The 15,443-nt window shown below is 49.0% G+C and overlaps 2 protein-coding genes across 2 annotated transcripts; both read right to left on the bottom strand.

Moving 5' to 3' along the window:
* Positions 1-2,498: 2,498 nt before the first annotated feature.
* LOC138353931 (uncharacterized) lies at positions 2,499-3,080 on the bottom strand. The gene has a single exon (XM_069307362.1). It carries the CDS (start codon positions 3,078-3,080, stop codon positions 2,499-2,501), a length of 582 nt encoding a protein of 193 aa, XP_069163463.1.
* Positions 3,081-3,129: 49 nt separating this feature from the next.
* Positions 3,130-3,789, bottom strand: LOC138353930 (uncharacterized). Its single transcript, XM_069307361.1, has one exon. It carries the CDS (start codon positions 3,787-3,789, stop codon positions 3,130-3,132), a length of 660 nt encoding a protein of 219 aa, XP_069163462.1.
* Positions 3,790-15,443: the final 11,654 nt, after the last annotated feature.

The following is a 15,443-nucleotide window of genomic DNA, read 5'->3' as shown; positions in this document are numbered from 1 at the left end:
CGTCCCATCCCAAATCCTTATCCTGACCCCTTCCCAGTGCTATATAGTCGTAATGGCTTGGCGCTTTCTCCTGATAGTTCCCTTCCCTTCCCTTCCGGAACAAGAGCTTCACTGACTAATTTTGTTCAAACCTCAACGCTGTAAATGCTTCACCCACGTACTACAAATACAAATAATTGCCAACAGAACCTAAACACCTAACCTATGCCAATATATGCACAATATGCTAATATATTATATTAATTTATATTTGAGAAAATTGCTGTTTTGAATGAACAGTATGTAAAACTTTATGAATGCGTCTGTGGGGTCGACCGCTGGATATAATGGACTTGGTCTGAGGACGGGTTGGTGTCCCAGAAGAGGGACCGAGTGTTTAACTGTCTATTAAGAAAGATCCATTACCGTAAGACATCGGGTGACCAGTAAGAGTGAGGTATGCAACACGACTTCAAGTATGTAACCTTGACATACAGATCCAGTAAATCTAGAGTGATCCAGAGATTGACTAGTGAGGTACAGTCAACAAGTGACTTGAGTCAATTTCCCTTTCTGCTTGCTAATTAGTTAGATTTTTTGCCAGCGATCATTCCAACTCTTAGGAGGAGCTCTGAGGAGGTGTTAATGCACATGCTTTTCCACGGTAAACAAACAGGAGAACTCTTGAGACCAAGGTAAAGTCATGTGATACTCCAGACACAAATAAGTATACAGTACCCAAATGTATCCAAATAAGTACCAAAATGAGCAACAGGGACATTAGAAAAAACTTTTTCAGTGTCAGAGTAGTTAACAGATGGAATGCACTAAGAAGTGATGTAGTGGAGGCTGACTCCATATTCAGTTTCAATTATAGATATGATAGAGCCCAGTAGGCTCAGGAATATGTACACCAGTTGATTGGCAGTTGAGAGGCGGGACCGAAGAGCCAGAGCTCAACCCCCGCAAGCACAGCAAGGTGGGTACAACTAGGTGGGGTCTCCACTCACAGACGAACTCTTTGCCAAGTGATGGAGACTCCCAACAGAGAGTCGTGTTTGTCTAGTGCCAAGGGCAACAGCTACACGCTGCAAGCCATTGTTTCTCTGTCCAGTTGGACGTTACAAAGACTGGAAACAGCTCACTTCTGATTATTTGTAGAGAAACAGAGTTATTGAAGAGTGACGGTAATGGCTCAGTATTTATATCAAACTTCTGTGCATATTTTCAGTGATGCATTTATTTATTTGTTTATATTTGCTTATTGATGTTACATGTGACTATAGATGTTCTAGCAAGAAGCGGAATTAACAGAGAAGTACAATGAGATACCGTATGCTAGTATCGTGAGTTCATTTCAATATCAATCTGTTTTGATCAACAGAATTAATAATTTCTTGGTGATTATATTTCTTGAATTATTTATGATTGCATTCAGATCTTGTATGAATCAATGAATAATAGATCCAGTGAGTAAAGGTGAGATTGGTTATTCTCATTATTACTGTAGAGGTCAATCTCGATCAATATTACTCACTACACTGCAGACAATTGTCAGATTTGAGTGTATTAATAACATTTATATTATGTTGCATTATTTCTTATGTTCATGATTGGTTTTGACTTAATTGATTACACTGGTCAACATTTTCCCACTTTTTCCTGCTAAGAAATAACTTTTTTTTTTAGGGCGCTGATTTTAAAAATTAAATTAGCTTTCCCCAGCGAGTCACAGTTTTGGCTTTACGGTATTTTGAGTTTTGTTTTACCCCAAGTTTTATTCCAAGGCGATTTGTAAGTGTTCTTGGCGTGTACATGTTATGTAGTGAAGCTTATGTAGTGAAGCTAATGAGCTCAGGAAGCTTATTTTGTGCAATTTATATGTTGGCAAGTGAGAGAGAATGGTGGTCTCACCGGTAGACTTGCTGGTTGCAATGCTGAGCAGTGCTGAGCAGTGCTGAGCAGTGCTGAGCAGTGCTGAGCAGTGCTGAGCAGTGCTAAGCAGTGCTGAGCAGTGTTGTGCATTATGCAGTTGCTATTGCACTTATCCCAGGTGGCAGTATCCTCGTGCTGGATACCCTCGGGTCGGTAATGCCATTTACTGTTCGCTTTGAGTACGTGTGAGGGCGTACACCTGCTGGTTATGCGAGCCTGGAGTACGTGTGAGGGCGTACGCCTGCTGGTTATGCGAGCTTGGAGTACGTGTGAGGGTGTACATCTGCGTGTTATGCGAGCTTGGAGTACGTGTGAGGGCGTACACATGCTGGTTATGCGAGCCTGGAGTACGTGTGAGGGCGTACACCTGCGTGTTATGCGAGCCTGGAGTACGTGTGAGGGCGTACACATGCTGGTTATGCGAGCCTGGAGTACGTGTGAGGGCGTACACCTGCGTGTTATGCGAGCCTTGAGTACGTGTGAGGGCGTACACCTGCGTGTTATGCGAGCCTGGAGTACGTGTGAGAGCGTACATCTGTGTGTTATGCGAGCTTGGAGTACGTGTGAGGGCGTACGCCTGTGTGTTATGCAAGCCCGGAGTACGTGTGAGGGGCGTACGCCTGCTGTTTATACGAGCCTGGAGTACGTGTGAGGGCGTACACCAGCGTGTTATGCGAGCCTGGAGTACGTGTGAGGGCGTACATCTGTGTGTTATGCGAGCCTGGAGTACGTGTGAGGGCGTACGCCTGCTGGTTATGCGAGCTTGGAGTACGTGTGAGGGCGTACACCTGCTGGTTATGCGAGCCTGGAGTACGTGTGAGGGCGTACACCTGCGTGTTATGCGAGCCTGGAGTACGTGTGAGGCCGTACACCTGCGTGTTATGCGAGCTTGGAGTACGTGTGAGGGCGTACACCTGCTGGTTATGCGAGCCTGGAGTACGTGTGAGGGCGTACACCTGCGTGTTATACGAGCCTGGAGTACGTGTGAGGGCGTACATCTGTGTGTTATGCGAGCTTGGAGTACGTGTGAGGGCGTACACCTGCTGGTTATGCGAGCCTGGAGTACGTGTGAGGGCGTACACCTGCGTGTTATACGAGCCTTGAGTACGTGTGAGGGCGTACACCTGCGTGTTATGCGAGCCTGGAGTACGTGTGAGAGCGTACATCTGTGTGTTATGCGAGCTTGGAGTACGTGTGAGGGCGTACGCCTGTGTGTTATGCAAGCCCGGAGTACGTGTGAGGGGCGTACGCCTGCTGTTTATACGAGCCTGGAGTACGTGTGAGGGCGTACACCTGCGTGTTATGCGAGCCTGGAGTACGTGTGAGGGCGTACATCTGTGTGTTATGCGAGCCTGGAGTACGTGTGAGGGCGTACGCCTGCTGGTTATGCGAGCTTGGAGTACGTGTGAGGGCGTACACCTGCTGGTTATGCGAGCCTGGAGTACGTGTGAGGGCGTACACCTGCGTGTTATGCGAGCCTGGAGTACGTGTGAGGGCGTACACCTGCGTGTTATGCGAGCTTGGAGTACGTGTGAGGGCGTACACCTGCTGGTTATGCGAGCCTGGAGTACGTGTGAGGGCGTACACCTGCGTGTTATACGAGCCTGGAGTACGTGTGAGGGCGTACACCTGCTGGTTATGCGAGCCTGGAGTACGTGTGAGGGCGTACACCTGCGTGTTATACGAGCCTGGAGTACGTGTGAGGGCGTACATCTGTGTGTTATGCGAGCTTGGAGTACGTGTGAGGGCGTACACCTGCGTGTTATACGAGCCTGGAGTACGTGTGAGGGCGTACACCTGCGTATTATACGAGCTTGGAGTACGTGTGAGGGCGTACACCTGCTGGTTATGCCAGAAGATGGCAGTGTTATACATCTTGTGTGTGTGGCCATGGAAGCATCGCCGCCATGTGTGTGGTTCAGAGTATGAGAGGTAACGATAAGGTCAAAGTCTGGATCTGACCTTCTCAATGGCTAAGCTGACCCTTAGGAATATATTTTCCATAGGGATCCATAGTTCACCCAATCACATGTCGAGTTTTTTTGAACGGCAATCTGATTGGTGTTCCGTGTGGAGGTCTCTTCATTACGAGACACGAGGCGTGAGTCTCGCTGTCTCGCCCTAAACCCCGCCGGGACATTGTCGAGGAAAGCTGGATACTAAGGAGCCGTGTGCTCTCAGCTCCAGAGCGCCACCTTCTCCTAACACCCACATTTGAGGCGAGCCGAAAGAGCCAGAGCTCAACCCCCTGCAGCACAACTAGTACATTTGTCAACTCCAAAAACTTCATCACCTTTAAACGACTCCCGGAGCGGTAGAGACTATTCATCTGGAAGAAGGGGCCTCATTCATCAAGATGGCGGACGGAAGTACACGTGTAAATGGACTCATATGTCGAGTAAGTCAAGGGTTTAATTGCGTTCGCATTTCACTCACATTTTGTGTTGCGAGGTGCAAGGCGGTGAGCCTGGTGGGGGTGTCTCCACAGAGCTTAGGGCGGCCATTGATAGCCGGACTAGTGAAGCACGGGCCAGGCGCGCGTCTGTGATCAATGCTCACAACAGGTCAGTTTTATGTGCGTATAATATATATTCCTGAAAATTATTTTGAGCTCCAAATAATCCTCTGAATATGGCAGTGGTGTTAGACAGATGTTATTGTGGAGCGTTGCTTGGTGTGTTAAGGTTGGGTCTTGTGCCTTGAGCACTTGAGTGTGGCGGATGCTAAGCACAGAGTTGTTAACACGACGTTCCATCAAAGACAATTATTCACAATCCATGTGTCAATATTTCTGTGTGTTTTAATCTAGTGAATAAACTAGTGTTAAGTTAGACATGGAGTAGATCTGTGGCCTTTCTCCCTCATAAATATATCTGTGGTCCCCATAAACGGGACACATAATATACAAGCACCTACATTTTCACACTAATGGGATGAACAGTGATTTCTGATTTCTTGTTTCAACAAGTTGAGTCAGACCTGTACCTGCCGGGATTCTGTTTGAATCCTGCACTGTTGCTCTGTGCATTTTACCTCTTGTTGATGACCAATCCTCCGGTCGCTGCACCACACTTCACAAAGGTGGTCTAAGTAAATAATTTCGGATAACAAGATGTGCTGACTATCATAATTATAACCTATCTTATTTTCCTGTTTTAGATATTGGCTGCTACTAAAGCGCTTGAAAAGTCCCAGAGACATATGTGTGGCAGCTTCACTGGGGCCTGACGGCTGAGTGGACAGCGCTCGGTATTCGTAGTTCTAAGGTTCCGGGTTCGATCCTCGGCGGAGGCGGAAACAGGTGGACAGAGTTTCTTGCATTCTGATGCCCTTGTTCACCTAGCAGTAAATAGGTATCTGGGAGTTAGACAGCTGCTACGGGCTACTTATTGGGACTATGTAACAAAGAGAAGGCCTGGTCGAGGACCGGGCCGCGGGGACGGTTAGCCCCGAAATCATCTCAAGATGACCTCAAGATAACCACACAGTCAAAGGACGAATATTTGTTATTTTATGAAGATAGTGTACTAGCTAGCTTGGCTTACTGTCAAATTAAACTTCAACACCAAAACACGTCTTAGGCTGCCGTCAAGTGTGCAAGCTCTGTGTTGACAATTTACGACAGTGGGTCAAGTGACAGCGAGAAATTCTGACAATTGGCCTTCCAGTGGCGTGGTGTGAGCCGAAAAATAACACGTAAATTCTTACTATTTTTGCCTGGTCAAGACATCTGGATACAATAGGAAAAATATGCCAGTACTCACCCATGTCCTGGACTCAGCAGTTAGCTTAGTGGCCAATTCTGAGGTAATACTTGTGTCAGTTTATAAAGAGCTTCCTTAACTTGAGGACGAGGAGGACATGGCAGGTGAGGATGAGTCGAACATGATTCTGATGAGGAGTTCCAAGAACGTGATTCAACACCGGAATTCAGGGCTTTGAACCTGGCAAATCTGAATGAGTTAGTAAGGGATTTAAGTATTTCAAAAGAGGCAACAGAACTCGCTTCAAGACTGAGTGAAAGGAATCTACTCCAGCATGATACAAAAGCAACATTTTATCGTAGCAAGGAAAAATACATTTTATCATACTTTAACACTGATAGTGATTTAGTTTATTGTTATGCACCCACTGAACAACACACAACATGCACCAACCAACACCCACTGAACAACACACAACATGCACCAACCAACACCCACTGAACAACACACAACATGCACCAACCAACACCCACTGAACAACACACAACATGCACCAACCAACACCCACTGAACAACACACAACATGCACCAACCAACACCCACTGAACAACACACAACATTCACCAACCAACACCCACTGAACAACACACAACATGCACCAACCAACACCCACTGAACAACACACAACATGCACCAACCAACACACACTGAACAACACACAACATGCACCAACCAACACCCACTGAACAACACACAACATGCACCAACCAACACCCACTGAACAACACACAACATTCATCAGTATTGTGATGCCGTATCCTACACCTCGTACACCCAGTACACCTCGTACACCCAGTACACCTCGTACACCCAGTACACCTCGTACACCCAGTACACCTCGTACACCCAGTACACCTCGTACACCCAGTACACCTCGTACACCCAGTACACCTCGTACACCCAGTACACCTCGTACACCCAGTACACCTCGTACACCCAGTACACCTCGTACACCCAGTACACCTCGTACACCCAGTACACCTCGTACACCCAGTACACCTCGTACACCCAGTACACCTCGTACACCCAGTACACCTCGTACACCTCGTACACCCAGTACACCTCGTACACCCAGTACACCTCGTACACCCAGTACACCTCGTACACCCAGTACACCTCGTACACCCAGTACACCTCGTACACCCAGTACACCTCGTACACCCAGTACACCTCGTACACCCAGTACACCTCGTACACCCAGTACACCTCGTTGCACTATTGGACCTAAACGAGTGGGGATGGTCTTTAGAGAGCCCTAAGAGGAATCCAGTGTCTCTTTCCATAATGGAGATTCATATGGAGCAGTTTCCTGTTGGTCATTCTGTACACCCCAAAGAAGAACATGGACACATTAAGGAGGTTCCCGAGGCACTCGGATATGGTGACCACAACTGGACCGTCTGTGTGGATCTTAAAATAGTTAACTTTTCACTTGGTCAGCAAGGAGGAGACACGAAATATCAACCCATCCTCCTGCTTAGATAGTACGTCTTGTAACTAGGTGCACCATAGTACAGGCATTGACGAACTAAGCAGTTAGATATTAGAACTATTCACTTTATTGAGTTCGAGAAAAATGAAGCTAAAAAACTAACTTAAATATTCCTAGGTCTAGTATAGCACACTTATGTACTCCATTAGGCCTCAGATAGCGTGTATTAGGCCTAGGAAGGTTGCGTTAGTGTAGCTTGTCTTTGCAACACAAGTAGAAAAACGTTTTCCGGTTTCTCCAAAATCAGTAGTATTAATTTTTGCTTTTCTAACTGCGTTGTACGTCGGTATATGTACTATGGTACTCCTCCTTCCTATAAGAACTAGCACAACAGGCGGATGAGCTGCGAAATATCTATGTTGAGATTGTGGGGTGGTAGCGCTGACAACTAGTACACGACTCGGAAGAACTTTTTTTTTTCGACCACAAATGAGGCCAGACATTTACAATGCTAACCATCATATATACATTATCTTCTCTCCTCCATGGACAGGGCTAGAGAACTGTCAAACATAAGAACTGGCAGACTAAAGCACGCATCATCTCCCCTTCTCCACATCAAACTCCGTCTAGACCATCAGTATGTTATGGGCCCATAGGCCTATTGGAACTTGCCAGTCTCTTAGGCCTCCATGGTGTGGCCGGGGCAGAATATTGTGTGTGTGGTGGAGCTGTCGACGGAGGCAGCGTGTACTGTGGTGTGTCAGCCTCGACGGTGGCAGCGTGCACTGTGGTGTGTCAGCCTCGACGGTGGCAGCGTGTACTGTGGTGTGTCAGCCTCGACGGTGGCAGCGTGTACTGTGGTGTGTCAGCCTCGACGGTGGCAGCGTGTACTGTGGTGTGTCAGCCTCGACGGTGGCAGCGTGTACTGTGGTGTGTCAGCCTCGACGGTGGCAGCGTGTACTGTGGTGTGTCAGCCTCGACGGTGGCAGCGTGTACTGTGGTGTGTCAGCCTCGACGGAGGCAGCGTGCACTGTGGTGTGTCAGCCTCGACGGTGGCAGCGTGTACTGTGGTGTGTCAGCCTCGACGGTGGCAGCGTGTACTGTGGTGTGTCAGCCTCGACGGTGGCAGCGTGAACTGTGGTGTGTCAGCCTCGACGGTGGCAGCGTGTACTGTGGTGTGTCAGCCTCGACGGTGGCAGCGTGTACTGTGGTGTGTCAGCCTCGACGGAGGCAGCGTGTACTGTGGTGTGTCAGCCTCGACGGTGGCAGCGTGTACTGTGGTGTGTCAGCCTCGACGGTGGCAGCGTGTACTGTGGTGTGTCAGCCTCGACGGTGGCAGCGTGTACTGTGGTGTGTCAGCCTCGACGGTGGCAGCGTGTACTGTGGTGTGTCAGCCTCGACGGTGGCAGCGTGTACTGTGGTGTGTCAGCCTCGCCTGTGGCCAGTCTTCTCCTCTCGCTGTATTTGTACATTATTTTGTCCATTACACCAAATGTCCATTATCCATTGTCCATTTGTCCATTATACCAAAATAATCGACAAATATAGTATTAATAATAATCGACAAATACAGTGATAATCGACAAATAATAATAATAATAATTGACAGGTAATAATAATAATCGACAAATAGTGATAATAATCGACAAACAGTAATAATAATCGACAAATGCAGTAAGACTAAGAGTCCTTCCATGCTGAAGAGTCATAACCTCTCAGCTCCTTGGCCTGGACGGTTGAGCGACGGTCTCGCTTCATGCAGGTCAGCGTTCAATTCCCCGAATGTCTATTAAGTGGTTGGGCACCATTCCTCCACCCACCCGTCCCAGCCCTAATCTTTATCCTGACCCCTTCCCAATGCTTTATAGTCGTAATGGCTCGGCGCTTTCCCCCTTCCCTTCACCTGTCAGTCACAGGGTTGTGTCAGGCAGCGAGTCTCCATTCAGCAGCAGCTTGGCTGGTATGTAGGTTGTTTCTTTAGTAGATGAATAGGCTGGGAGGTAGGGAGATGGTTAGGGTGGTAGGTAGACATACAAGGTAGGCTGTATTGACAAGTACGTTGATTGGTAGGTATGCTGCTAGAGAGGTGGGGTGATTAATTGGTTCTTTGCCTTATAGGTAGGTAGAAAAAATAGTTTAAAAAATAGATAGATAGTCTGATTGGTAAGTAAGTACGCGGTTGCCTTGACTGGTAAGTAGGTAGGTTGGTAGGTATGCTGGTAGGTAGACAACTGGATGGGTGTGTCGATAGGTAGCCTAAAAGGTGGGAATGTAAACTGGTGGGTATGTAAGCTGGTGAGTATGTAAGCTGGTGGGTATGTAAGCTGGTGGGTATGTAAGCTGGTGGGTATGTAAGCTGGTGAGTATGTAAGCTGGTGGGTATGTAAGCTGGTGGGTATGTAAGCTGGTGGGTATGTAAGCTGGTGGGTATGCAAGCTGGTGGGTATGTAAGCTGGTGGGTATGTAAGCTGGTGGGTATGTAAGCTGGTGGGTAATCTTTAAGTAATCAATACGATAGACAAGTAGTTACATAAGTAAGTAGGTAGGCAGACAAGTAAATAATAAGGGAGATAAGTAAGTAGGTATGCAGGCATACAAGTAGGTAGGTAAGCATATAAGGAGGAAGGCTCAGGCACTGAAGTAGGACGGTAGGCCTATAAGTAGTTACGTAGGTAACTAAGTGGGTAGTGTCAAGGTTCTCCCCCCTTCTACCTTGTATGGTTGGGAGTCGCTCCCCCGGGTCTTCGCCCCCATCCCCCCCGTACCTGGCTCCACTGCCCGCCCCGGGGCTCCCCCAGTCTAATAAGGGCTGGCCTTATATATTCTCCTTGCGAGTGGACAGGTTCAAGTCTACCTGTGACACACCTGAACCTGCCGGTCTTGACACTGGGAGATTCTATCTAGTCTGTTCAAAGGTCGCCAGCTGGGTGTTCATACTCGTGTCCCAGCAACACATCAGTAGTCTCATAGTTATCTTAAATCAAAGGATGCAATCACATGTGCAGTGCAAGGTGACATAAATGGTCTCGCTCAAAATAGCCCTAGAGAATGGAGGCTCACTCAAACACATTGGTAAGATTTAAAAGTTTACTGAAGAAAATATATATACACTTGCATAAGGAAATAATCAGGTGGAAATTTCTGATGGCGGCAACCTCCTCTCGTCGCATCTCTGGCAACACGATCAGCTGACTGGGTCCCCTTGTCAGGCGGCGGACAAACACCTCGCGCCTCTGGCAACACAATCAGCTGGCTGGATCCAACTGTCAGATCGGCGGGAACACACCTCATGCCTCTGGCAAGACGGTCAGCTGGACGATTCAAAGTTCATTTCTGGTTTCTTGAAAACCAGCTACTATTCCCAGATACACTAACGTCACCGCATCTACATATTTATGTTCCACCACCAACTCATACCTACATGAGCGCCTTGGCTCCTAGCCTAGTGCTATCACATAGACAATAAATGATAACAAGAAATGCTCACTACTTACAGAATATCCTAGCTCGCCTAGATCAAAGGGGTAAAGGGAGGGATAACTATCTACCTTACTTCATTCCATTACGAAGCCGACTCGTCCTCTGGCGAGGGATGATGAGGTTCCTGGTCCTGGCTTCTGGTCTTTCGTTGATCAGTTCCCACACAAGTTCCTCAGTCGTCCTTGTAGTAGCGCGTCCTCGCCGTCCTAACACCCGGCAGGTACGGTCTTCCTCCTCCTCCTCCTCTTCTTCGGGGTACTGGAGCCAGGTACCTGCGCCGTCGTCCTCCTCCTCTTCTCACTGGTACTGTATATCCAATTTGCAGTCCAGTACAGCTTCCCCTTGCCTCACTTCCAGTAGATTCTGCCCGGCCGTCGCTACTCGCTTGATATGTAGAACGTGATCCACTGGGCGTCCCAGACGTCTCCAGCCCAACGTTCGTTCCTGCAACAGACTCTTGATAATAGAGCTCTTGACTCCCTAACCCGGCCAATCCTTGCTTCTTGGCACTCCACGGGAAGTCTGCAGTATTAAAGCGATGCTTAAATCCACTGGTAGGGGCTCTCTGGCTTCTAGATCTAGAGCTCACTGGATCGCGTCCTCACTCTGTGACGGTCGGTGACGTATTCTCCTGCTCAGGCGCCAGCCGCCCCTGGGGTCCTCCGCATCATGACGTCACACCGCGTGAGGGCCCTCGTCATCGGTCACTTCCGTCATGTGACCTGACCTGGCCAATCAGGTGCCGGAAGGTGCCGTGACGTTTTGGAGGGAAACAGAATGGCTCAGCCCCATCTTGTGCCTCAAAAGGGCGTAAGCCTTTTGCATAATCACACTTAAATGGCAATTTTACAGCCAACATGATAACGCTCCACACTCTCAAACATATGAAAATGTTCCCGGATATCAAAGAACGCTCAGGTTATGGAGATATGACTCTTTAAGCTTGGTTAGGAGAAATATAGGGTGGGACACCATCACATACCACTCCCCTTAAAATAAGAGTCATATCCGATCAGTGCATACAGAGAGGGCATCTGCCACTACATTCTCTTTTCCCTTAATGTGCCTTATCTCTAACCAATATTCTTGAAGAAGTAACGCCATTCTCGTTAACCTCTGGTTTGAATTCTTCATCTTGTACAGAAAGGTCAATGGGTTATGGTCAGTGAATACGAGCACAGGTCACGCGCCTCCTCCCACGTATATATCAAAATGCTTTAGAGACATGACCAAAGCTAGGGCCTCTTTCTCGACAGTACTGTAGGCGTGCTGGTACTTCATAAATTTCTTCGAGTAGAAAGCCACTGGTCTATGTACCTCGTTCCTTTCTTGGGCCAACATGGCTCCTATTCCCACGTCACTGGCGTCGACATATAGTATGAATCTCGCCGAGAAGTCTGGGGATATCAGAACAGGGGCTCCTGTCAACAGGGTCTTCGTCTTTTCAAATGATTCCTGGTAGGCCCCCCCCCCACTTCCACTTCCATCTCTTATTCTTGGACAACAACTCCGTCAGAGGGTGGGCTATGGTGGAGAAATTCTCACAGAACCCCCTGTAGTAGCCTATCATTCTCAGATACCGAAGTAATTCCTTTCTTGTTCTGGGCACGGGGTACTCCTTGATTACTGTCACCTTCCGATCAACCGGGGTCACTTCTCCTAGTCTTATAATGAACCCCAAGTACTCCAGACAAACCTTTCCAAACTCGCTTTTCGCTAGATTCACTGTCAAGTTCGCTTTCTCAAGCCTCCTGAACAATTCCTTGAGTCGGACCAAGTGTGTTTCCCAACTGTCGGCGTACACCACGATGTTATCTATGTACACCGTGCATCATTCGGCCACCCCAAAGCACCTCGTTCATCATACTCTGGAAGCAACTGCCGCTGTTCTTCAATCCGAACGGCAGAACCTTGTACTGGTGTAGCCCGTCCGGCGTGCCGAAAGCAGAAATCTTCCTCGCTTCCGGGGTCAATGATATCTGGTAATATCCTTTCAGGAGATCGACCTTCGACACTGGCGTTGCCTACATGGCCGATACAATCATTTACGCGGGGCATAGGATGGGAATCCGACACAGTGATTGCGTTTACCTTCCGATAATCCGTACAAAAACGGTACGTCCCATCGCTCTTCCTTACCAACAAACAAGGTGAACTCCACTCACTGTTACTGGGCTCCGCTAGGTCGTTCGCCAGGAGATATTCCACTCCTTTCCTCATTAGCTCCCGCTTCTCCGGGCTGACCCGATAAGCACTTTGCTTAACCGGCCTATCACCTCTCACTTCCACTTCGTGCATCACACTCCTGTGACGTCGGGGCACGTCCATGAAAAGAGTCTCATTCTCCCTCAAAATGGTCATCAATTCGGCCCTCTTCTTCCCTTTCAGGTGTTGTAACTTCTCTCCGATGCTTCCTAGACTCTCGGCGTTGGAAAGATGAGTCACCGAGATGATGATGATGATGATGATGTCACAGAAAGATGATGGTAATTCTTGGTTCAGTCTCATACACATGACTGCTCTCCCCTCTCCTTCTAGTCGCATCGTCCCGTTCCGAACGGTGGCCTTTCCTTCTTCCTGGAAATATGGCTTCAGACGATCTATATGACACACCTGCGTCTTACGGGGTCGGTCCGACTTGCTGATTTCATAGTTCACCTGGCCTATACGCTTCACAACTCTGTATGGTCCTTCAAAACGCGGTTCAGTCACCTTGCTCTTTCCAGGTAGCAGCACCATCACCCGGGTCCCAACCTGGAACTCCCTTGGGACGGCCTTCCGATCATACCAATCGGACATCTTCCTCTGGGCCTTCCTCAGATGCTCGGCTGCCAACTTCTTCGCACTTCCAAGTCGTTCCCTGAATTTATACACGTATTCGTCGACTGACTTCATGGCCACTCCCAACGTCAGTTGTTCCTTCAGCATTGATAGGGGACTACACACCTCGTGTCCATATACGAGTTGAAACGGTGAGAAGCCCAGAGACTCTACCACTGCGTCCCGTATTGCAAATAACGCCGGATACACGGCCTCATCCCATTCTTCTCCTTGTTCGGCGCAGAACACTCTTAACATGGTCTTCAAGGTCGAGTGGAACCTTTCAATCGCTCCTTGCGACTGCGGCCTGTAGGCCGAAGACCGAATCTGGGTTATCCCCCAGCTTGCGATAGTTTGTCTAAACCATCTCGATTGGAACACGCTCCCACAGTCAGTCTGAATCTCTTTGGGTATCCCCGCCCAAGAGAAGAATCGCTGGAGCTGTGCGTAATACTCTTCGATGTTAACTGCCGCACTGGGACAACTTCCCGGAATCTTGTTGACGCGCACATAATCGCAAGCAAGTAGTTGTTCCCTCTCTTCGTTCGGGGCAAGGGTCCCACACCGTCTATCAGTAGACACTCAAATGCTTGTCCGAAAGCAGGGACAGGAACCAAAGGGGCCTTTGGTATTGCCGGCACGTTCTTTCCCGTCCTCTGACAAGGAAGACACGTTTTGCAATGACGACTCACGTCGGCGTCCATTCCCGGCCAATAGAAGTGTTCCCAGATCCGGCTCAGCGTCTTGGTTACTCCTAGATGACCTGCAGGGTCCAATGTGTGCGCCAAATCTAGCACTGCTCCTCTGCATCGAGTCGGTAACACTACCTGCTGCTTCACTTCTAGTGCCTCCATATCGGCCTCTATCCTCACTGGCCTTCACTGCCTCATCAGCATCCTCTCTGCTAAGTAGAAATGTGTAGCAGTCTCGGTTCCAGGGCTACCTCCCTCGGCCTCTAGTATCAACTCGGGAAATTCCTCTTGCTGCCGCTCACCCAGTCGTGCGCAATCCAACTCGAGAGGACTGGTGAGAGTTATCTGTACTCCATCATCGGATTTCCCACCACTCTCCAGCTGTCTTCCGGGTTCCTCAAAGAGTCGGTCGATTCCTAGGCCGTCAGGCACATCGTCTCCAGCCTGACCAGATCCACTCGTTTCACCTTCGACACTGTCTCGGGAATACCACACACACAGGGAACGCTCCCTCAGCGATCTCCCTCGCGTTTCCCCATGTGTCCGACGCACTGCCTCCCTTTCTATAGTGTTCCAAACACTCCTCGCCCTTAACGAGGTTTGGGAGTACACATTCCCCACAGGAGTCATTTCCCAGAATTACCTGGGCCTCCATCTTAGGCATCGAGGCACAGACCTCCACCACTAGGGTCTTGCAGCCATAGTCAGAGTCTAAAATCACCTCGTGAAGGGGCATTCTCACTGGGCCACCCACAGTGGTCACCATGGTCACCCACACACTGGTGTTCTCATAACCCTCGGGGAATAGGGTCTCACTCACCAGGGTAAAGTCCGCCCCAGTATCTCTTAACATCTTTACTGGAATGGGGTCGGCCTCCTTTACCTTCACAGTACCTTCACAAATAAAAGGATAAATCATTTTCTCCCTTTCTAGTGGAGATACGCTCAAAATAATCTTGGCACCTCGGTCGACCATTCTGACCACTGCCACATTTCTGTGTAGCCTGGGGCGACCACACTCACGTACGAAGTGTCCGCGCCCACCACAATTAAAACACCGGCCTCTCCTGGGAGGGGGGACTCTCCACCTGTCACTCGGGCAACGCTCCCGGAAACCGCGATCCCCTGGGCCTTCCTCGCACCCCTGGTTGTCGTCTCCCTGGCAGCGTACCTCACTCCAGCCCCAGTCCCGGCGTTTCCTCCTTGGGGTCTCCTCACTAGTTCCCCTGAACTCTTGGACCGGTTTACCTCACTGGGTAAACTGTTCTTGGGAGAGTCCCCACCCGTCCTCGCTCCTCCTGAACTCTTGAAGTTCCCCCCAAACCTTGGGTAAGGCAA

The sequence above is a fragment of the Procambarus clarkii genome, chromosome 60 (genome assembly GCF_040958095.1).
Source record: "Procambarus clarkii isolate CNS0578487 chromosome 60, FALCON_Pclarkii_2.0, whole genome shotgun sequence".
Classification (NCBI taxonomy): domain Eukaryota; kingdom Metazoa; phylum Arthropoda; class Malacostraca; order Decapoda; family Cambaridae; genus Procambarus; species Procambarus clarkii.
This window is presented reverse-complemented; position numbering and strand designations above follow the sequence as displayed.

Excerpts from the sequence above, each read along its gene's own strand:
- LOC138353930 (XM_069307361.1), bottom strand. The coding sequence starts at position 3,789 with ATGTATAACACTGCCATCTTCTGGCATAACCAGCAGGTGTACGCCCTC.
- LOC138353931 (XM_069307362.1), bottom strand. The coding sequence starts at position 3,080 with ATGTACGCTCTCACACGTACTCCAGGCTCGCATAACACGCAGGTGTAC.